The following is a 23,563-nucleotide window of genomic DNA, read 5'->3' on the forward strand; positions in this document are numbered from 1 at the left end:
GCAACTCGCTGTTGCCTTTTGAACGTAATCGTACGGCAGAAAACTAAAAACAATACAAACAATAAAACATTGTGAAACAGAAGTGTCATGCTGGGTCCAACGCTGAACTTTCCCAGCATGAGCACGCCTCGTTCACCTGGAGCTGCAAGCTAGCGGCGGTCAGGCTACGGTATGTTCAGTGTTTCTGCACAGTAAACCGAAAACTAAAACTACGTTACGCTCCAACAATTTGCCTAAAAGGTTGATTAGATGCTGCAAACAGGAGCTTTGCAGGGCATGATGGGTACTTTGGGAGGGGCGGAGCTAGCTCTCATGTTAGCATGAAGCTACATAGCAGTGCTAACCTGGTACTATGCTAGCACTAGATGCAGATAGATTCTAGACCTATGCTTGAGTCTAGACCCAGTATCAGCAACTAATCATGGAGCTAGTCTCGCTGGTGTTCTGGAGACACTTCCTTATTAAATCTATGTATTGTAAATAATATTGCTATGGTAACACTCAGAATAGTTATGTTTTCCTTCCTGCCCCCATGTGGTCTGAAAGACATGATCCATGTTCTGCAAAACTCCTGAACCACACCTGGATTTACACCTGTAGCTGTTCTACAGCACCTCAAACCCACCTATACTCCCAAAGAAGCGTTTTAAATCAATCTCTTTGTCCTTTTGGGAGAATATGAACGGGCCAGAAACAGTTGCTATGGTAACAATGATGATGAGTCACTTTCGACACCGGCCACGTTAGTGATCCACCAGACGGGCGGATTAAACCCTCATTAGACCAGAAACCGAGCCCAGATAGCAAACAGTGTTTGGCCCTAATGTGTCGCAGCCACACCTCGGTTGTATGACCACATGGGTTGCCTTATCAAGACCAGCTCTGGTCCACACAACACGTGCCATCACCATGGCCAAAATTCAGCCTGAACATTTCCGCTATCTGGAAAATCCACGATGAATTGTTTTAAAAATCTACATTTAACATGACAGTAAACAGATATGAAACATGTTCACATGTGGATTTAATTCTGAGCGTGTGGACAAACAGTCTGCAACCTGCTCCCCTCTAATAGTAGAAGTTCAATAAATATGTAGAAATACACCTTTCATTTCTCATGCAGCTGCGGTTAAAATGCTCTGACTCCAGTATACTGTTTTATCTGACCCAGAACATCATCGCCAAACTTCGTCCCTCCGAGAGGAGATGCTCAGAATAAACAGAATTAGACCAGTTGTAGTACACAAGTAAATGACAAGCAGTCATGATTATTGTAAGATGTGATGTTTGTGAGCATGTCTGCGCCGCTGCCTGGATGGACTGTTTGATTCTGCTAACTACATTAGCAGGAGAGAACCTTCCTGACGCGATTCTGCTAACATGCTAACTACATTAGCAAAGGAGAGAACCTTCCTGACATGATTCTGCTAACATGCTAACTACATTAGCAAAGGAGAGAACCTTCCTGACATGTTTCTGCTAACATGCTAACTAAATTAGAAAAAGAGGTAGCCTTCCTAGCTCGACTCGCTATGCTAACAAATTAGCCTACAGGGGCAGAAAGGTGAAAGGTCAGCAGTAAGGCTGAATAAACTGGAGTGCATAATGATTCATATCTCCACATATCTCCATACACCAGCAGCAGAGAAATACCTGGATTCAGACCAGGAACCAGGAACAGGAATCAGAGAACCATGGACCAGAGAACAGGGAACAAGGAACAGGAACTAGGGATTAGGGGACAATAAACAGGAACCAGTGACTAGGGATCAGGGAACAGGTACCAGGGAACAGAGAACAAGGAGCAGGAAACAGGTACCAGGGAACAGAGAACAAGGAGCAGGGAACAGGTACCAGGGAATAAGGAACAGGAACCAGGGATCAGGGAACAATGACCAGGAATCAGAGAACAGGTACCAGGGTACAAGGAACGGGAACCAGGGATCAGAGAATAAGGAATAGATTCCAAGGAACAGGAACCAGTGACCAGGGATCAGGTACCAGGTACCAGGGAATAAGGAACAGGAACCAGGGCTCAGGGAACAAGGAACAGATACCAGGGAATAAGGAACAGGAACCAGGGCTCAGGGAACAAGGAACAGATACCAGGGAATAAGGAACAGGGACCAGGAACCAGGGAACAAGGAACAGATACCAGGGATCAGGGAACAGGTACCAGGGAATAAGGAACAGATACCAGGGATCAGGGAACAGGTACCAGGGAATATGGAACAGGGACCAGGGAACAAGGAACAGATACCAGGGGTCAGGGAACAGGTACCAGGGAATAAGGAACAGGGACCAGGAACCAGGGAACAAGGAACGGGAACCATGAATCAGGGAACAGGTACCAGGGAATAAGGAACAGGAACCAGGTACTACGGAACAGAGACCATGGACCAAGGTGATGCGTTCAGTAATGTAGTAATGAAGAGTCAGGACTCGGCTAAACTTTATTTCTCTAATTTAATTTACAAGCCCACCCCCGATAGAAAAAGCTGATTGACAGAAAAATGCTGCCCAGCAACATTCAGACCAACACAAGACATCACAAACACGAGAACTGCCTCTGAACCCGAACCCAGGATGGTTTCTGATGTTCTCACTGCAAACATGCTGCAGGAATAAAAAAAAGAGAAGGAACCAACATGAAACAGTGGAAAAAATAATGTTCTCACAGGTTCCCTAGAAGGGCCCGACATCCCCACAGGGTCCCGTTACGGTCCCCCCACGTCCACAAAGAGTCCCGTAACAGTCCGCCCTTGTCCACGCAGGGTCTCTTTACAGTCCCCCCACGTCCCCGCAGGGTCCCGTTACAGTCCCCCCACGTCCCCGCAGGGTCTGTTTACAGTCCCCCCACGTCCCCGCAGGGTCTGTTTACAGTCCCCCCACGCCCCCGCAGTGTCCCGTTACAGTCCCCCCACGTCCCCGCAGGGTCTGTTTACAGTCCCCCCACGTCCCCGCAGTGTCCCGTTACAGTCCCCCCACGTCCCCGCAGGGTCTGTTTACAGTCCCCCCACGCCCCCGCAGTGTCCCGTTACAGTCCCCCCACGTCCCCGCAGGGTCTGTTTACAGTCCCCCCACTGCTCCAGACCGTGCGGTGCAGAACTTCCAGTGCAGACCCAAACATGAAAAGTGGATGTTGTAGATGACGTAGAAAAGTCCAAACATGGCGACTGCCTCCTGGGGAGTCCAATGTCTTGTAAATGCAAGACATTGGAGCTCCTGTAGGTGTCCCGGTCCAGGTGGAGCTTAATCATGATGGTGCATTCAGGTACAGTTGGTTTTTCCAGATAGATTCTCAGGAAGTTGGGCAGGAAATCAGAAACTTGGATTCATGGAAACATCTGGAAGTCGGCCGGCTGTGGGAATGCTGTGGGAATGCCTGACTGGGTTCAGGAGGAGCAGGATCCAGACACCACACCTGTGGGTGGAGCTGAAGACAGACAGTCCGTACCTGCATGAAGCCCCGGTAATTACAATGTGAACCTGCCCCCTTCTGTGGCAGCTGGGACATGTCCAGAACTGTTCAGACGGCCCGGCCTGGTTTAAACCGGATTTCGCTAAAGCCCTGGATCTGAGAGTTCTGAGACGTCTGGATCCTCCCAACACGCCCGTCTGGAGGTGGAGGGTTTCGTCCAACATGTCCTCTCGTCCCACACCGATCCATCTGAGCTGTCACCAGCATCCTGGTCCAGGGTTCAGCAGACCAGACCAGATGTTCTCAAAAATCAGCTGATCTTTGAGTTGTAACACAGCCGAGACGCGCAGAACCAGAACCACACGGGCACCTGTCTCTGTGGACAGGTGGGGCTTTAGAGGACAGGTGTGTCTCTGTGGACAAAGCGAAGTGTTCATACTGAGACATCGTGGTTTTGGTCTGACAGAAACAGCAGAGACAGAAATGTCTGACATGTCGGGAACAAAAGCTGGAAGTTTAAAACCAGAACAAACAGAAAAACATCAACTTTCTTGTTTAAAACAAACCCACCAATCAGAAGCCAGACGGCAAAGAGTTCCCGTCCAATCAGCCGTCTTTGTCTTAAATTTCTCGGTTTTTTAAGTCTCCAACAGAATTTTCCAGAACCTATGGCTGGTTCTGGAGGAACGGGGTCGGGTAAGGGGGGACGGGGTACTGGTAGGGAAAACGGTGAAGATGATGAAGACGAAGGAGTCCTTGTGGTCCCATCCCTCACTGCCCGTTGGTGGAGCTGCTGTTGGGGGCGGGGCCGTCGGCAGCAGGCGGCTGCACGTTGTCGGCCAGGTTGTGAGCATGCTCCAGGAAGAGGTCTTTGAGCACGCTCAGTTCCTTGCTGAGCAGCTTGATCTTGGCCTCCAGGCGCTCGTTCTCCTCCTTCAGCTCGTTGACGCGCTGCTGGGTGTCCATGGCCTTCTGCTTGCTGCGCATGCGGCTCTTCTTCACCGCCAGGTTGTTGCGCTCGCGCCGCTGCCGGTACTCTTCGCTGTCCTTGTCCGCTGGGGGCTTCTTCATCTTGCTGGGGGGGAGGGCCTTGCCGCCGGCGGCGGACGGGTCAGCAGGGACGAGCTGCGGGACGAGCTGCGGACCAGATACCTGCGGGGACGAGGAGGACGGGGCAGCGTGGACCTGGCTCTGGATCACGCTCACGCCGGTGTGGTCTGATGTGGAGACTTTCGCCTGCGACGGCCGGCTCATTTGGAGGCAATGCCTTCAGGTGCAGCGGTCTCACCGAGACGGGGGGGCGTGTCCACCTGCAGGACGACATGGACACACCGTCAGCTTAAGCTGGAAACGCAAACAAAGACCCGAACCAGACCGTCCAGGACCCGAGACCGGAACCAGACCGTCCTGGACCTGAGACCGGAACCAGACCACCCGGGACCCGAGACCGGAACCCGAGACCGGAACCAGACCGCTCTGGACCTGAGACCAGAACCAGACCGCCCTGAACCCGAGACCAGAACCAGACCGCCCTGGACCTGAGACCAGAACCAGATGACCCAACAGGAAGTATTTTCCCGCCATGAAACTGCCCAGGTATCACTAAGGAACCAGGCTTCTCCTCTGACGCCACACTGGGATAACAGGGTGATTGAGGAGCTGCGCTGTGATTGGTCGGCGCGTTGCTAGGCAGCCAGTCAGCTGTGCGCAGCGGAAAACGCTCCGGGTCCAAACAGCGGACTGTTGCCCGGTGTTGCATCATCACGCGCGGCTCTTTGTCCCGACAGAAGGGGGAACTCCGGAGTCACGCGGAGCTCCGGACAAACCGCAGTTTTTCTGGGATTTTACTGTGCCAACATTTTCCTTTCAAACACGACACTTAAACCTTTTAACACACTTCATTAACTTTCCCTGTACAGAAAGAAGCAAACGGCTGATAAAACTTCTCTTCCTGCTCTGATTACACCCGCGAATGTGACTCTACTTATACTTTAAACACGAAAAGAGACATTTTCTTACTCTTCCAGCGAGCTTAACTGTTAGCCAGTTAGCTCATCTGCTAACAAGCCGCAGCCTCGCAGCTCGCGCTCCTTCCAGGGGTCGTAAACCCAACCGAAGCACCGTTTACCTCAAAGTTCCGCCGTGATGTCAACCATTTGTAGAAACAGGGCCGCGGGGGGAAAGTTGGAGGTTAATTCCTTCTGTCTTCAGACTGTTTTTGTTTGAAATATGGAGAGCAGCAGATTGCGAAATCTTCTTTACCATGTTCGGCAATGTGCCGTATCAGCCAATCACAGGCAAGTAGGCGGCAGCAGACCAAACCCTGAACCAATCACAGTGAAAGGTTTGTCAGTGTGACGCAATACTCACGGCGATTGACATGTAGCTGGACCAATAGGAAACGGCGTTCCCTTTGGTTTTGTTTATGTAATGCAAGGCTTGTCAGATGAGTTTAAACATGTATGACTTCATCTGAGAAAGAAAGAGACTGGGACTGAAACTGGGATTCCTTTTTCCTCCATCAGTAAAATAACAAGATCTGCCTCCATCTATTTATTTATTTCATTATTAAATGGTCTGATGCAGGAAAGACCAGACAGTTTTACACCATAAATACAAGACAAATGGAGGGAAAACCCTCCATCAGGACCAGAACCAGAAGGAAAACCTCCATTAGGACCAGAACCAGGAAGGAAAACCTCCATCAGGACCAGAACCAGAAGGAAAACCTCCATTAGGACCAGAACCAGGAAGGAAAACCTCCATTAGGACCAGAACCAGGAAGGAAAACCTCCATTAGGACCAGAACCAGGAAGGAAAACCTCCATTAGGACCAGAACCAGGAAGGAAAACCTCCATCAGGACCAGAACCAGGAAGGAAAGCCTCCATTAGGACCAGAACCAGGAAGGAAAACCTCCATTAGGACCAGAACCAGGAAGGAAAACCTCCATTAGGACCAGAACCAGGAAGGAAAACCTCCATCAGGACCAGAACCAGGAAGGAAAACCTCCATCAGGACCAGAACCAGGAAGGAAAACCTCCATTAGGACCAGAACCAGGAAGGAAAACCTCCATTAGGACCAGAACCAGGAAGGAAAACCTCCATTAGGACCAGAACCAGGAAGGAAAACCTCCATCAGGACCAGAACTATATAGGAAACCCTCCATTAGGACCAGAACCAGGAAGGAAAACCTCCATTAGGACCAGAACCAGGAAGGAAAACCTCCATCAGGACCAGAACCAGGAAGGAAAGCCTCCATTAGGACCAGAACCAGGAAGGAAAACCTCCATCAGGACCAGTACCAGGAAGGAAAAACTCCATCAGGACCAGAACCAGAAGGAAAACCTCCATTAGGACCAGAACCAGGAAGGAAAACCTCCATTAGGACCAGAACCAGGAAGGAAAACCTCCATTAGGACCAGAACCAGGAAGGAAAACCTCCATCAGGACCAGAACCAGGAAGGAAAGCCTCCATTAGGACCAGAACAGGAAGGAAAACCTCCATTAGGACCAGAACCAGGAAGGAAAACCTCCATTAGGACCAGAACCAGGAAGGAAAACCTCCATTAGGACCAGAACCAGGAAGGAAAACCTCCATCAGGACCAGAACCAGAAGGAAAACCTCCATTAGGACCAGAACCAGGAAGGAAAACCTCCATTAGGACCAGAACCAGGAAGGAAAACCTCCATTAGGACCAGAACCAGGAAGGAAAACCTCCATTAGGACCAGAACTATATAGGAAACCCTCCATTAGGACCAGAACCAGGAAGGAAAACCTCCATTAGGACCAGAACCAGGAAGGAAAACCTCCATTAGGACCAGAACCAGGAAGGAAAACCTCCATTAGGACCAGAACCAGGAAGGAAAACCTCCATCAGGACCAGAACCAGGAAGGAAAACCTCCATCAGGACCAGAACCAGAAGGAAAACCTCCATTAGGACCAGAACCAGGAAGGAAAACCTCCATTAGGACCAGAACCAGGAAGGAAAACCTCCATCAGGACCAGAACCAGGAAGAAAAACCTCCATCGGGACCAGAACTATATAGGAAACCCTCCATTAGGACCAGAACCAGGAAGGAAAACCTCCATTAGGACCAGAACCAGGAAGGAAAACCTCCATCAGGACCAGAACCAGGAAGGAAAGCCTCCATTAGGACCAGAACCAGGAAGGAAAACCTCCATCAGGACCAGTACCAGGAAGGAAAACCTCCATCAGGACCAGAACCAGGAAGGAAAAACTCCATCAGGACCAGAACCAGGAAGGAAAACCTCCATCAGGACCAGTACCAGGAAGGAAAACCTCCATCAGGACCAGAACCAGGAAGGAAAACCTCCATCAGGACCAGTACCAGGAAGGAAAACCCCCATCAGGACCAGTACCAGGAAGGAAAACCCCCATCAGGACCAGAACCAGGAAGGAAAACCTCCATCAGGACCAGAACCAGGAAGGAAAACCTCCATCAGGACCAGTTTCCTGCTCAGAGAAGTTTGGATGGGCTTCAGGAAGATCTGACGTCTCTCTGCAACTGGAACCGTCTAATGTCTCCTGAAGGACATTTCTGATGCTAAATCTGCTTCAGGACGCATCCAAGATCCACAACCTCCTCCAGGATTCCCAACTCCAACATCTAAAACCTCTTTATGGTCTTTCTCAGGCCTCAACAGTGTCTTTGAGGACCACTTGCCCATCCTCAGAGACCACAGAGTCCTGTGTGCGTCATCAGACCTTCTCACCGCCGGAACTGTTCTAAACATCCTCCACCACTTCTAGTGATGGACTCCAGGACCTCCTTTTGTTCCCTGAAGTCCTCTTTAGACCACGTCCAGCTCCATCTGTCCAACTGGTCTGGCTACAGGAGACAGCAGCTCTTCTTTAACTCAACATGATTTATAAAAATCACCAATGAGAACAATAAACATGAAGTCGATCATAATTAAATAAAGTTTAGCTGTTAGCTGCTGAGGTTGAAGCATTAGCTTGTAGCGCGAGGAACCGAGATCTTCACATCGGCTACGGTCACATGATTTTTTTTAATTTGGAATTAAATGATCCAGAATTAAAGTTTTATCCTACAAGTTTACATGGAAACATTAATTCTGAATGAAGGTTTACATGAAACACGTCCTTACTTAATTCCTCTTTCGAGCGGCGGGTTGGGAAGGGTTCTGATTGGACAGAGGGTGCACGTGAAGTATGACGTAGACCGGAAATAAAGTTGGCTCCCTGCTTCTCTTTTTCTCCCTCCAACTTTATTTCTTGTATTGACAGATAACATAAATAAAAAACAAACAACGAACAAACATTGGACTCTGTCCATTTATTTCCAACATTCAGTGTCTTTGTGAGAGTAAAATATGTGCAGTTCATTCAGAACGTGAAGGGTTCTGATTCCTGTTCAGTTTTTCACATTTTGTACTGAACTAATATATTTAATTTCAATTCTGATGTTATGATATTAAGATATTACGGTAAAGTTTGGAGCTGTTCCATTTGCATTTGTGAAAGTGGAATTTTCCTTTTATTATCAGCAGCTAAACAATGTAAAGCATATTTTTTGAGAACTCTTTCAATGTTACATAAAATACAACATCAAAAACATTCAACTGAATATCTTCTTAAATCCTTTTTTTGGTATTTCTATTACAGCATAAATTTAAAGCAAAATCTTATAAGACACCTCTTTCATTTTGTTATTAATACAGTAATTATTCATTATTTTGCTAGCTTTTCTCCAATTAAGATCACCCATGGTTGGTAACCCGAAAAATTTTCACAGCAGGTGTTTACATGGTCAGTTTTCATCAGTTTAAAGCAGAATTAACTTTTATTCTGAATTAAACAGAAATTTAAACTCCCATGTAAACATAGCAATTATATGCTAACATGTGAGCCTTCAGTCTTAGCATTAGCAGATAATGTGAGAACTGTGGTGTTAGCATTAGCAGCTAATGTGAGAGCCTGTGGTTTTAGCATTAGCAGCTAATGTTAGAGCTGTGGTATTAGCATTAGCAGCTAATATGAGACCCTGTGGTGTCAGCATTAGCAGCTAATGTGAGAACTGTAGTGTTAGCATTAGCAGCTAATGTGAGAACTGTGGTGTTAGCATTAGCAGCTAATGTGAGAGCCTGTGGTGTTAGCATTAGCAGCTAATGCGAGAACCTGTGGTGTTAGCATTAGCTGAGAAGACAGACATGATTCAGCAGTTCTGCACATGCTAAGATAAGGGTCTACATCATAGACCATATATGAAAGATGGACGGAGCCTCAGGCGGTTAAAAATGAAGTGCATAAACCTGCAGTTCCCCCTTCATCCACTAGGGGCTGCAAAACAGAGCAAATCCCCATAGACTCCCATGTTAAAAAGACCAACATCACAGCAGAAATAAACATGTTTACAGCATAAATAAACATGTTTACAGCAGAAATAAACATGTTTACAGCATAAATAAACATATTTACAGCAGAAATAAACATGTTTACATCAGGAATAAACATGTTTACAGCCTGATACAAAAATCCATTTTAGGTTTAATAGGTCAGGTTTACCCTTATGACAACTGTGGGGGGAATAATTTTTTTTCTAACTCGACCGTTTAAAAGTAATTTAATCTCAAAGTTCGACATATTTAGGGGCGTGTCCTTTTGATTGACAGGTACCCGATCTCCCGCTCCAAGTCAGAAGAACGTAGAACAACTGCGGTTTTTAGCCGGTTAACAACGTGACTTAGCTTTAGCCCGTTTGCGACCGTTAGCTGGTTAGCTCCTGTTATCTCCAGGTTAGCTCGGTTAGCTTTTAGCTACAGAAAGCTCGGAGTTCGCTCGATGTCAATCATCCACCATGACGCTCACAGCCCCCCTCTCAGCTCCACCTCTTTGCCCATATTTGTATTTTCCAGGTGAGACAACACGCATGTCCCTGCCAAGATGGTGATGGTAGGAACCGCCCACCGAGCTTCAATTCAGCTCTTCAGAAACCTTCGGGTGATGTCATGGAGGCTCCGTCCATCTTTTATATACCGTCTATGGTTTACATGCAGTACCTGGTTTATCTGCTTCTTAGATTCAGATTAAGCTGTCTACATAATGACGGGAATAATCCAATAACCTGAACACCCCCCCCCCCCCCCCCCCCCTCCCTACACACACACACACACACACATTCCTAAACACTTCTTGGGAACGGGCCTGCATGCTTCGGCAGAGTTCTGGATCAACCCAGGACTCAAAAGGAGGTTTTTTGGGAAGATAACTGGATCAGTTTTTCAGCGTCAGTCTGAGACGGAAAGTTCTGGATGTTTGGACTTTTCCTTCAGTTTCTCTCTGAATGTCCTCAGTGTGAAGCAGAAACCATCAACATTCAGGTTTGATCTTGTCAGAAAAACGATCCAAGTTCAGCAGCATAAATCAGCAGCAGTCAGCGTGGAGACTGGTTCCAGGACCAGGTTCTGGTCTAGCTGCCGACAGAGGGCGCTGCGGTACCGCTCACAGCCTGCTCACATCCCGAAGCGCAGCCTCGACTGGAGCTTCTGGGACGCGGTTCTGTTTGGACCCAGCATCTGACCCAGCAGGTTCGGGTCCAGAGAGGACCCGGTTCTGATTACAACTTTGATGTGTCAGTTTGAGACAGCTGCAGCTCCCCGGGACCCCAAGAAACCCGAACCGGGTCCAGAACCAAACAGGCTGCAGATCAGGAACAAGATCCAGAACTTCCTCAGACTGGATTCCTTCTGTGTTTGATAGAGGTTCTGGTTCTGGCTGGTTCTGACTGGTTCTGGTTCTGACTGGTTCTGGCTGGTTCTGGTTCTGACTGGTTCTGGTTCTGACTGGTTTTGGCTGGTTCTGGCTGGTTCTGGTTCTGACTGGTTCTGGTTCTGGCTGGTTCTGGTTCTGCTGTGGTCCTGGTTGCACCAGGTCTCCTGGGTTTATGAAAGCTGAAGTCGGTGGGTTGAGTTGGGGACTGAGTGCGCGCGCCTGTGCGTGCGTGCGCCCGCCCACTCCGTCCGTGGATATAAAGCTGCAGTTTGACAGCTCAGAGGTGACTGAGCAGCAGGAATCGGACCCGCAGCCTAAAGCCTTCACTCCATGCTGGAACACCAGAAAAGTCTCACACGCACGTTCGCACACGCACTGCGTGATTCTCGTGGTTCCGATCCACGCATGTCCGCAGTACCTGACCCTCTCCAAACTGGATTCTCGGAGCTGCTCGCCATGCCTCCCCGGGTTTAGGTTCTCCATGGAGCTCTCCAACCTGTACGAGGTCGCGCCCCGACCCCTTGTGAGCAGCCTGCCCCACGGCCAGCAGCCCTCCTCCGGCTACAGGGACCCGGCGGACCTCGGCGGAGACATCGGAGACAACGAGACCTCCATCGACCTGAGCGCCTACATCGACCCGGCGGCGTTCAACGACGACTTCCTGGCGGACCTGTTCCACCACAGCTCCAGGCAGGACAAACTCAAGATCATGAACGGGGACTACGAGTCGGTCTCGTGCAGCGCGGGACCCCAGCAGCTCTACATGTCCAACTACATGGAGTCCAAGCTGGAGCCGCTCTACGAGCACACCCCGCCGCGCCTCCGGCCGGTGGCCATCAAGCAGGAGCCCCGGGACCACGAGGACCTGAACCCGGGCCTGCCCCCGACCTATCACCACCCGCAGGCGCATCCCCAGCAGTATCCCCAGCAGCAGCCGCCGCAGATCCCGCACCTCCAGTACCAGATCGCGCACTGCGCGCAGACCACCATGCACCTCCAGCCGGGCCACCCGACCCCCCCGCCGACGCCGGTCCCCAGCCCGCACCAGCACCAGCACGCGCAGCAGGGCGGCCTGAAGCTGCTGGACCCGCAGCGGGGGGGCGGGAAGCCCAAGAAGCACGTCGACAAGAACAGCCCGGAGTACCGGCTGCGGCGCGAGCGCAACAACGTGGCGGTGCGCAAGAGCCGCGACAAGGCGAAGCTGCGCAACATGGAGACGCAGCAGAAGGTGGTGGAGCTGAGCGCGGACAACGACAGGCTGCGCCGGCGCGTGGAGCACCTCACGCGCGAGCTGGACACGCTGCGCGGCATCTTCAGGCAGCTGCCCGACGGATCCTTCAAACCCATGGGCAGCTGAGGGGTTCTGGACCGGACCTGGTTCCGACCCGGACCCGGTTCTGGCTGGAATTCTTCTGGTTCTGGTGTCAGAGGCAGCTGAGGTGTTCTCTACAAACACGGACTTTAACTAATCTTCAGACACCTGAAACTTCTGCAAAACTCCCCCGAACCGAACCGGACCGAACCGGACCGTGCCAAGCCGAGCCGACTGGGAACTGCTTGGGTTTTACTGGATTGTTTCTTTTTTCTGCAGAAACTGGACAGAACTCCTCCTGCCATCGTCTCACGCACGGACTGCAGCGCGCGCAGGAGGCGCGTGACCGTCCGCAGCGTGCACGTGCCTTTTGAAGTTTTTCTGCAGCCGATAAGCTGATTCCTCTGCGGGGTCTGTGCCTTACTGTCCTCCAGACTGAGAGCTCCAGGACTCAGATCCCAGTGCAGCTAGAGGGCACGCGCAGTGCGCGCACGCCGCCTGTGGCGCGCGCGTTTTCCTTCATCATTTGACTTTTTCTGTGAGCGGCAGCTCTGCAGAGGTTCTACTGCTCATCAGACCAGATCTAGACTCACCTCTGGACCAGACCTCCTCTCTGGACCAGACCTCCCCCTCTGGACCAGATCTCCTCCTCTGGACCAGACCTCCTCTCTGGACCAGACCTCCCCCTCTGGACCAGATCTCCTCCTCTGGACCAGACCTCCTCTCTGGACCAGACCTCCCCCTCTGGACCAGATCTCCTCCTCTGGACCAGACCTCCTCTCTGGACCAGACCTCCCCCTCTGGACCAGATCTCCTCCTCTGGACCAGACCTCCTCCTCTGGACCAGACCTCCTCCTCTGGACCAGACCTCCCCCTCTGGACCAGATCTCCTCCTCTGGACCAGATCTCCTCCTCTGGACCAGATCTCCTCCTCTGGACCAGACCTCCCCCTCTGGACCAGATCACCTCCTCTGGACCAGATCTCCTCCTCTGGACCAGATCTCCTCCTCTGGACCAGACCTCCTCCTCTGGACCAGACCTCCCCCTCTGGACCAGATCTCCTCCTCTGGACCAGATCTCCTCCTCTGGACCAGATCTCCTCCTCTGGACCAGACCTCCCCCTCTGGACCAGATCTCCTCCTCTGGACCAGATCTCCTCCTCTGGACCAGACCTCCTCTCTGGACCAGATCTCCTCCTCTGGACCAGATCTCCTCCTCTGGACCAGACCTCCCCCTCTGGACCAACAGGAGGAGGTTAGGAGTTCTTTTTCTTGCTTGGTTTTTCTGACAGACTGGAAGTCAGATGGTGGTTCTGGTCGTGTCAGGTGAGATGGATCTGGTCCACCTGAGGATCTGGAGGCTGATGTTTTGATCCGGACCCACCTGGCTGTGGGTTTTATGCAACATGTATCCCCCTGTTGAATCATCCTCCTCATCCTGGTCACGTGCCTTCTGATAGGTCTGCATGACCTGCAGGTGGAGGTCCAGCAGGTGGAGGTCCTGCAGGCGGAGGTCCTGCAGGCGGAGGTCCAGCAGGCGGAGGTCCAGCAGGCGGAGGTCCTGCAGGTGGAGGTCCAGCAGGTGGAGGTCCTGCAGGCGGAGGTCCAGCAGGCGGAGGTCCTGCAGGCGGAGGTCCAGCAGGCGGAGGTCCAGCAGGTGGAGGTCCTGCAGGTGGAGGTCCTGCAGGCAGAGGTCCTGCAGGTGGAGGTCCAGCAGGTGGAGGTCCAGCAGGTGGAGGTCCTGCAGGCGGAGGTCCAGCAGGCGGAGGTCCAGCAGGCGGAGGTCCTGCAGGCGGAGGTCCAGCAGGTGGAGGTCCTGCAGGCGGAGGTCCAGCAGGCGGAGGTCCAGCAGGCGGAGGTCCTGCAGGCGGAGGTCCAGCAGGTGGAGGTCCTGCAGGTGGAGGTCCTGCAGGCGGAGGTCCAGCAGGTGGAGGTCCTGCAGGTGGAGGTCCTGCAGGCGGAGGTCCAGCAGGCGGAGGTCCAGCAGGTGGAGGTCCTGCAGGTGGAGGTCCTGCAGGTGGAGGTCCAGCAGGTGGAGGTCCTGCAGGTGGAGGTCCTGCAGGCGGAGGTCCTGCAGGTGGAGGTCCAGCAGGTGGAGGTCCTGCAGGCGGAGGTCCAGCAGGTGGAGGTCCTGCAGGCGGAGGTCCAGCAGGCGGAGGTCCAGCAGGTGGAGGTCCTGCAGGCAGAGGTCCTGCAGGTGGAGGTCCTGCAGGCGGAGGTCCTGCAGGCGGAGGTCCAGCAGGTGGAGGTCCTGCAGGCGGAGGTCCCGCAGGCGGAGGTCCTGCAGGTGGAGGTCCAGCAGGCGGAGGTCCTGCAGGTGGAGGTCCAGCAGGCGGAGGTCCTGCAGGTGGAGGTCCAGCAGGCGGAGGTCCTGCAGGCGGAGGTCCTGCAGGCGGAGGTCCTGCAGGTGGAGGTCCTGCAGGTGGAGGTCCTGCAGGCGGAGGTCCTGCAGGTGGAGGTCCTGCAGGTGGAGGTCCTGCAGGCGGAGGTCCTGCAGGTGGAGGTCCTGCAGGTGGAGGTCCTGCAGGTGGAGGTCCAGCAGGCGGAGGTCCTGCAGGTGGAGGTCCAGCAGGCGGAGGTCCTGATGAGAAACGCTGCAGAAGCTTCGTTCTTCATGTAAAATAAACTGATATAAATAAATATATATGAAAATATATAAAAGTTATTGTAATAAAATCTGTTTTATCAGATAAAAAGTTTCTCTTGCACTTTTATTTTTTAAAGTTTTAATCTCACAATGAACCTTTAACCTGCTGGTTCTGGTTCTGGTTCTGGAGATAAGAGAACCAGAATAATCTCATCTAAGTTATTTCCATAAACGGCTTTTTGGTTTCGCGTTAAACTTTATGAACAGAAGGTTAAATAAAGTTTCATCAGGCAGACATGACGGACAGTCCAGACCGACCCCGGTCCAGACCGACCCCGGTCCAGACCGGATCCACTCATCTACATAAATATGAGCTTGAATTATTTCTTTATGAAAAGTTTTATTGCTCTAACTTCATTCACACCGTTGCCCCTGGCAACAACAAACCTATAAAATGCAGGTCTGAACTAAATAAACTCCTTCAGTCACTTTAAATGAATCTTTCTTAAACGTTTAAATTTAAATGTTTTCTTAAATGAGAAAGTGTCCAAACGTCCATATTGTTTCCTCAGCAGCGACGTCAGACGGAGGTCAGGAGGGAAATACAGCCTCTTCTCTGCTGACTCGCCGTCTAAACTCGACTTCGAACACTTAAAGCGGCCGCTGTTGTCGGGACAAAGATGAATGTTTTTTGTGTGTCACAAATAAAAAAACAGAAAAAAGAAAACAGATGTGGATCAACAATCTCCGGCTAAAATCCGGAGCAGAAACGGACATTTCCAGAGTTTGTAGCGACGGCTTTCTAACAGGGGAGGAAGAGATGCAAAATGACTTGACATCAACATATACACACTCATTTACCAGGAGTTTGGATTTACAGAGGCCAAATAAATGTTTTACAAGACGATGCAAGCACATAAAAATAACTGCTTCACTCCCTGTTAGCATTAGCATTAGCAATATTATTATCTATTTCAATTCAGCTTTATTTATTTAGCACCACTTCACAACAGCTCCAGTTCCTGTCAGGTCAGAAGAAACTGTCCAGCTAGGGAAAACCATCCTGAGCTGCACGAGGCCACTGACAATATAAACATATTAATTAAAATGATTCTTAGTTAAAAACAAGGTGGCAGACATTTAAAGCTTATTTGGATCCTTGGATGACCCAACCTAACAAAGTCATCGAAGGCCTTCAGGCTTTTATTTGACTGCAGTGTCATACGAGTTCTGCAGCACGGGATGTCAGTTGAATCACCGCCGTTGATCCTCCAGATAATATCTAAACTTTACACGTCATATCCTAAACTGATAGTTCTTGTTGACCCCATCTGAATGTCATATTCCAGATCATGTGAGTGACACCAGTAATATGGATTAAAATGAGCGAGGCGTTGACTGATCCGCACCACCAGGATCTACAGCAGGGAGATCAGAATGTCATTCAGACTGGAGAAATGTGGCCGGATGGTAAAAACATCAATATCCTGCCTTCCTGACTTCACTTGACCCCACTCAGTTTAGCTTTCCTCTCCAAGCACAGCTGCACCTGGTCAACCTGATGTACACACCTGCCCACAGTTACCACATCCTGAAAACCAGCTCGCTCCTCCACATCAGTCACCATTAATTAATTCATTCATTCATCATCCTAACCACTTAGTCTGATGACGGGTGGCGGGGAAGCTGGAGTCTATCCCAGCAGTCTTTGGGTGGAAGGCGGGGTACACCCTGGACCGCTCAACAGTCCATCGCAGAGACAACAGTCACCAGTCTGTTGTCAAACTCCTGTTCTGACTTCCCTCCTGAACCTTTGACAAATAAATAAACCTTTGGATTTGTCAAACCTTTGCGGTCCTTCCTCAAAACCATGACAGAACGAACTGGTTTACAATTGGACTCCACAGAACCTTCTCCGCTGCTAGTAGTTCCAGTGCCCAAGGAGGTCGCTCCTCCGTCGCCTGCTGCCCCTCTGTCCAAGGGGATCGCTCCTCTTCCTCCAACCTTGGTTCCGGCTTCCGAGGAGGTTGACCCCCTATGACCACTGCTCCTGCCTCCTCACCACTGGGCTGATCTGACCGGCTTCCTCCCCCACCATCTGAGCCAACTCACCACCAGGTGGTGATCAGTTGAAGCTCCGCCCCCCTCTTCACCCGAGTGTCCAAGGCATGTGGCCGCAGGTCCGACGATACGACTACAAAATCCATCATGGAACTGCGGCCCAGGGAGTCCTGATGCCAGGTGTACATATGGACACTCTTATGTTGGAACATGGTGTTCCTTATGGACAATCCATGACGAGCACAGAAGTCCAATAACAAAACACCCCCAGGCCTGGCTCCAGAGGGGGGGCCTGGTGACCCGCGTCCGGGCAAGGGAACATTTAAGCCCATGGTTGTAGTCATCATAGAGGACTTTGAGCCGCACTTAGTCTGGTCCCTCCCCTAGACACCTGTTTCCATGGTGACCCTACCAGGGGCATAAAGCCCCCGACAACATAGCTGCTAGGATCTTCAGGACACACAAACCCCTCCACCACGATAAGGTGACGGCTTAGGGAGGAGCTATATATAAAATATTAATAAAATATCATTTTAAGATTCTGATCTGGACCTGGAGGAAGAGGAAGATAATTTAACAGCTCAGTGTATCACCTGCTTCCGTCATCACCTCCATTTCCTCCACCCCCTTCATCCTCTCCATCTCCCCTCCATCAACTACTCTGAGTTCAGCCTGGGAATGTAGAAAAGAGGAGGGTGATGGAAGTATGGATCAGCAGAGAAGAAACAGGTTGACAGAAAGAAATAAGCAACTGGCAGAGAGTCTGATGACTTCCACATGTTCCAGAGAGGATCTGATAGACTGAAATACAACTGATTCAGCATGAAATATGTGCCTGGAATCATGCAAGCTGCTATTATATCATCCTAAAGTCAGAGCTACGGAGGAATGCTGAGAGGCAGATCCACAAAGTGGGACATCCTGGAGAAGTTAAGAAACCTCCTGCAGAGCCTCACATACATGTAGCTTACTGCATGTATGAAGAACAACCAGCTCGTCCTATCCAGCCTCCAGAATGATGCTTTACGATGGTCAGCTCAAGATGGAAGGTTCCTCAACCTGAAGAAGGATCCCTTATTTATCCAGCTTTATCACTGTAAATGCAGGACTCAACTAGATTACTCGACTAGAGGACCTGACCTCAGGATCTGACTAGAGGACCTGTCTAGAGGACCTGACTAGAGGACCTGACTGGAGGACCTGACTAGAGGACCTGTCTAGAGGACCTGACCTCAGGACCTGACTAGAGGATCTGACTAGAGGACCTGCCTAGAGGACCTGTCTAGAGGACCTGACTAGAGGACCTGACTGGAGGACCTGACTGGAGGACCTATCTAGAGGACCTGACCTCAGGACCTGACTAGAGGACCTGTCTAGAGGACCTGTCTAGAGGACCTGACTGGAGGACCTGACTGGAGGACCTGACTGGAGGACCTATCTAGAGGACCTGACCTCAGGACCTGACTAGAGGACCTGTCTAGAGGACCTGACTGGAGGACCTGACAACAGGACCTGTCTAGAGGACCTGACTGGAGGACCTGACTGGAGGACCTGTCTAGAGGACCTGACTGGAGGACCTGTCAAGAGGACCTGTCTAGAGGACCTGACTAGAGGACCTGACAAGAGGACCTGTCTAGAGGACCTGACTAGAGGACCTGACTGGAGGACCTGACTAGAGGACCTGACAAGAGGACCTGTCTAGAGGACCTGACTAGAGGACCTGTCTAGAGGACCTGACTAGAGGACCTGACTGGAGGACCTGTCTAGAGGACCTGTCTAGAGGACCTGACTGGAGGACCTGACAAGAGGACCTGTCTAGAGGACCTGACTAGAGGACCTGACTGGAGGACCTGACTAGAGGACCTGACTGGAGGACCTGACTGGAGGACCTGTCTAGAGGACCTGTCTAGAGGACCTGACCTCAGTACCTGACTAGAGGATCTGACTAGAGGACCTGTCTAGAGGACCTGACTAGAGGACCTGACTGGAGGACCTGACTAGAGGACCTGTCTAGAGGACCTATCTAGAGGATCTGACTAGAGGACCTGTCTAGAGGACCTGTCTATTGGACCTGTCTAGAGGACCTGACTGGAGGACCTGACTAGAGGACCTGTCTAGAGGACCTGACTAGAGGACCTGACTAGAGGACGTGAATAGAGGACCTGTCTCGAGGATCTGACTAGAGGACCTGAATAGAGGACGTGAATAGAGGACCTGACTAGAGGACCTGACTGGAGGACCTGTCTATTGGACCTGTCTAGAGGACCTGACTGGAGGACCTGACTAGAGGACCTGTCTAGAGGACCTGACTAGAGGACCTGACTAGAGGACGTGAATAGAGGACCTGTCTCGAGGATCTGACTAGAGGACCTGAATAGAGGACGTGAATAGAGGACGTGAATAGAGGACCTGACTAGAGGACCTGTCTCGAGGACCTGACTAGAGGACCTGACTAGAGGACGTGAATAGAGGACCTGACTAGAGGACCTGACTAGAGGACGTGAATAGAGGACCTGACTAGAGGACCTGACTAGAGGACGTGAATAGAGGACCTGACTAGAGGACCTGACTAGAGGACCTGACTAGAGGACGTGAATAGAGGACCTGACTAGAGGACCTGACTAGAGGATGTGAATAGAGGACCTGACTAGAGGACGTGAATAGAGGACCTGACTAGAGGACCTGACTAGAGGACGTGAATAGAGGACCTGTCTCGAGGATCTGACTAGAGGACCTGAATAGAGGACCTGACTAGAGGACGTGAATAGAGGACCTGTCTCGAGGATCTGACTAGAGGACCTGAATAGAGGACCTGACTAGAGGACCTGACTAGAGGACGTGACTAGAGGACCTGACCCGAGGACCTGACTAGAGGACGTGAATAGAGGACCTGTCTCGAGGATCTGACTAGAGGACGTGAATAGAGGACCTGACTAGAGGACGTGAATAGAGGACCTGACTAGAGGACCTGACTAGAGGATGTGAATAGAGGACCTGTCTCGAGGATCTGACTAGAGGACCTGAATAGAGGACCTGACTAGAGGACGTGAATAGAGGACCTGACTAGAGGACCTGACTAGAGGACGTGAATAGAGGACCTGACTAGAGGACCTGACTAGAGGACGTGAATAGAGGACCTGACTAGAGGACCTGACTAGAGGACGTGAATAGAGGACCTGACTAGAGGACCTGACTAGAGGACGTGAATAGAGGACCTGACTAGAGGACCTGACTAGAGGACGTGAATAGAGGACCTGACTAGAGGACCTGACTAGAGGACGTGAATAGAGGACCTGACTAGAGGACCTGACTAGAGGACGTGAATAGAGGACCTGACTAGAGGACCTGACTAGAGGACGTGAATAGAGGACCTGACTAGAGGACGTGAATAGAGGACCTGACTAGAGGAACTGACTAGAGGATGTGAATAGAGGACCTGACTAGAGGACCTGACTAGAGGACGTGAATAGAGGACCTGACTAGAGGACCTGACTAGAGGACGTGAATAGAGGACCTGACTAGAGGACCTGACTAGAGGACGTGAATAGAGGACCTGACTAGAGGACCTGACTAGAGGACCTGACTAGAGGACGTGAATAGAGGACCTGACTAGAGGACCTGACTAGAGGACGTGAATAGAGGACCTGACTAGAGGACCTGACTAGAGGACGTGAATAGAGGACCTGACTAGAGGACCTGACTAGAGGACGTGAATAGAGGACCTGACTAGAGGACCTGACTAGAGGACGTGAATAGAGGACCTGACTAGAGGACCTGACTAGAGGACGTGAATAGAGGACCTGACTAGAGGACCTGACTAGAGGACGTGAATAGAGGACCTGACTAGAGGACCTGACTAGAGGACGTGAATAGAGGACCTGTCTCGAGGATCTGACTAGAAGACCTGAATAGAGGACGTGAATAGAGGACCTGTCTAGAGGACCCGTCCTCCTCTCCGGTTCTGGGATGGTCTCGAGTTCCGTGTTCGACTGCAGATCCTGGACGGTCTTGGGTGGAGATGTCCTGATGTGGGATTTTGGCTGCAGAAAGCAGTGCGGATGGAAGGCATTAGCGGGTGGAATGTCTCCCTCTCTTTCATGCTTTACTTCCACTTCATGTCCAGAATTTCTCTTCTGGCTGTTTCCCGAACCTGGAGGAGTCCAGGCCCAGTTGGATGGATGTCAGCACGAATAATCCTCTCACACAGTCCAGTGAGCTCATGTTCACTCCGGGTTACAGATGGCTGTTATTTCCAAGCTGGGCTGTGATTGGCTGATGCGGCCATCAGGATCAGAGATCCAGCTGGTCTCTGATGAGCCTTTATGGTCTGCTGCTGGTCTTCATTGTCAGAGAAACATCCTGAAACATTCTCACCTGATCCAACATGCTGCAGCATTGGAGGGAACTGGTTGAACTGAACTGAATTGAAATGAATTGAACTGAATTGAATTGAACTGAGCTGAACTGAACTGAACTGAATTGAACTGAACTGAACTGAACTGAACTGAACTGAATTGAACTGAACTGAACTGAATTGAACTGCATTGAACTGAACTGAACTGAACTGAATTGAACTGAACTGAACTGAACTGAAATGAATTGAACTTAATTTAACTGTATTGAACTGAATTGAATTGAACTGAACTGAATTGAACTGAATTGAACTGAACTGAACTGAATTGAACTGAATTGAATTGAACTGAACTGAACTGAACTGAATTGAACTGAACTGAACTGAACTGAACTGAATTGAACTGAACTGAACTGAACTGAACTGAACTGAACTGAACTGAACTGAATTGAATTGAACTGAACTGAATTGAAATGAATTTAAATTAATTGAACTGCATTGAACTGAACTGAATCAAATGGAATTGAGGTAAATGGAGCTGAATTGATGTGGGACCAGGTGTGAACCATCTTCCAGTACCGGTCCACGCTGAACTTTGATGAACTGAAGATGCTGCAGAAAGCCGGCAGATGAAACCAGGAAGGAGAAAGAAAGGTTCTGGTATGGTTCAGACAAGACTGGACCAGATCTGGTAAAGAACCAGGAAAAACCTGCAAGATGACAAACTGTTCCCGGTTTCCCAGGACAGAAATACAAGCTAACTGAGACAAGAAGCAGAAAGGACCTGAACACACGGAACAGGATTAAAACAAGAACCCATCAAAGACAAAGCAGAACCTGGGAACGGGACCGGGACCGGATAACTCATTCAGCACTGGATTTAGGTAACGTTCCAGGTCTCGTTCTACCTGCTTGGTTTAGGAAAACATGGACAGTTTTAGGAGGTCTTTGGAGTGTTGAGCTGATGGGAGACAGGTCAGAGCTGTAATAAATGTCTGCATTTGCTTTTGGCTGCGCCTGCAGAGTTTGGGGAGACCATGTGGTTATTTTCAGATTCCCTGTGTTTGCTGTCTCAAAGTGCTTTCGTTTCATTGACATGCTGTGTGGAGAGTGTGTCAGAGGCCAGATCTATCTATCTGCTCTATTTGGCTATGCACTCTTTCTGTTTGGCCTGTGTTGAACATTAACCGGCCCTTTTCACCAAATCCTGAGCTGCTTTACTGAGGCTGAAAGGACGGGCAGTGCTTTCACTGTTTGTTCTGTGACACAGCAAAGACTCACATCCACTGACCTGCCCTCTACAATGAGGTCCAATTGGAGTTTGACCCTGTGCAGACAGGAACCACCAACATTCAGAAACCCAAAAAGCTGTTGCTGTTTCAGGAAAAAGGATTTCTGATGGGGACAAAATCTAGTTTTATCATTTTTACTGAGACACAAACTCTGCTAGAAAATGTCAGAGTTAGCGCCTCAGTTAGCTCTCATTGCTGTAACTTAGCTCTTCATTCACGCTGATGATGGGAAATGTAAGACAGATGCAGGAACAGCAGGTCTAACAGGATTAACTCTGGTTATTCCTGCAGGAAAAAGTTGAAACGTCCACCTTGGAGTCGGACGGACGGACGGAAGGATTGATAGATAGATAGATAGATAGATAGATAGATAGATAGATAGATAGATAGATAGATAGATAGATAGATAGATAGATAGATAGATAGATAGATAGATAGATAGATAGATAAATCTGGATTCAGACCTGTTCCATATACTTTGTGGGTACTGACTCCGGGTTAAAAAATCGCCAGACTACCTCCAGGACCACGTTTCTAAGAGTGTAGAGGTATCTGTGATGCTTCATGCTGAGCTGATGCTGAAATTAAACAACATACCACACAAATCTGTTGTGTCTTCAAATTCGGTTTTTACGTGTTGAAGTGGCTGCAGAGAGATGGTTTGGCATCAGAGAAGAGAGGATCTAGCTGATGGCACTTTAAGATCCATCCGAGGCTGATGTGAACCTCTGGTTATCTCTGTTAGAATGAGAGGGGTTATCTCTTTTAGGATGAGGTTATG

At 50.3% G+C, this 23,563-nt stretch overlaps 2 protein-coding genes across 2 annotated transcripts; one reads left to right on the forward strand and one right to left on the reverse strand.

Annotated features, from left to right (window-relative positions):
- Nucleotides 1-3,039: 3,039 nt before the first annotated feature.
- cebpg (CCAAT enhancer binding protein gamma) lies at nucleotides 3,040-5,685 on the reverse strand. The gene is made up of 2 exons (XM_079252852.1): nucleotides 5,550-5,685; nucleotides 3,040-4,731 (listed from the first exon to the last, which is right to left on the reverse strand). Exon 2 carries the CDS (start codon nucleotides 4,673-4,675, stop codon nucleotides 4,193-4,195), a length of 483 nt encoding a protein of 160 aa, XP_079108978.1. The 5' UTR covers nucleotides 4,676-4,731; nucleotides 5,550-5,685; the 3' UTR covers nucleotides 3,040-4,192.
- Nucleotides 5,686-11,483: 5,798 nt separating this feature from the next.
- cebpa (CCAAT enhancer binding protein alpha) lies at nucleotides 11,484-13,361 on the forward strand. The gene has a single exon (XM_079238782.1). The coding sequence runs from the start codon at nucleotides 11,662-11,664 to the stop codon at nucleotides 12,535-12,537; it is 876 nt and encodes a 291-aa protein (XP_079094908.1). The 5' UTR covers nucleotides 11,484-11,661; the 3' UTR covers nucleotides 12,538-13,361.
- The last annotated feature ends 10,202 nt before the right edge of the window (nucleotides 13,362-23,563 follow it).

The sequence above is a fragment of the Telmatherina bonti genome (genome assembly GCF_933228915.1).
Source record: "Telmatherina bonti genome assembly, chromosome: 1".
Taxonomy (NCBI): Eukaryota; Metazoa; Chordata; class Actinopteri; order Atheriniformes; family Telmatherinidae; genus Telmatherina; species Telmatherina bonti.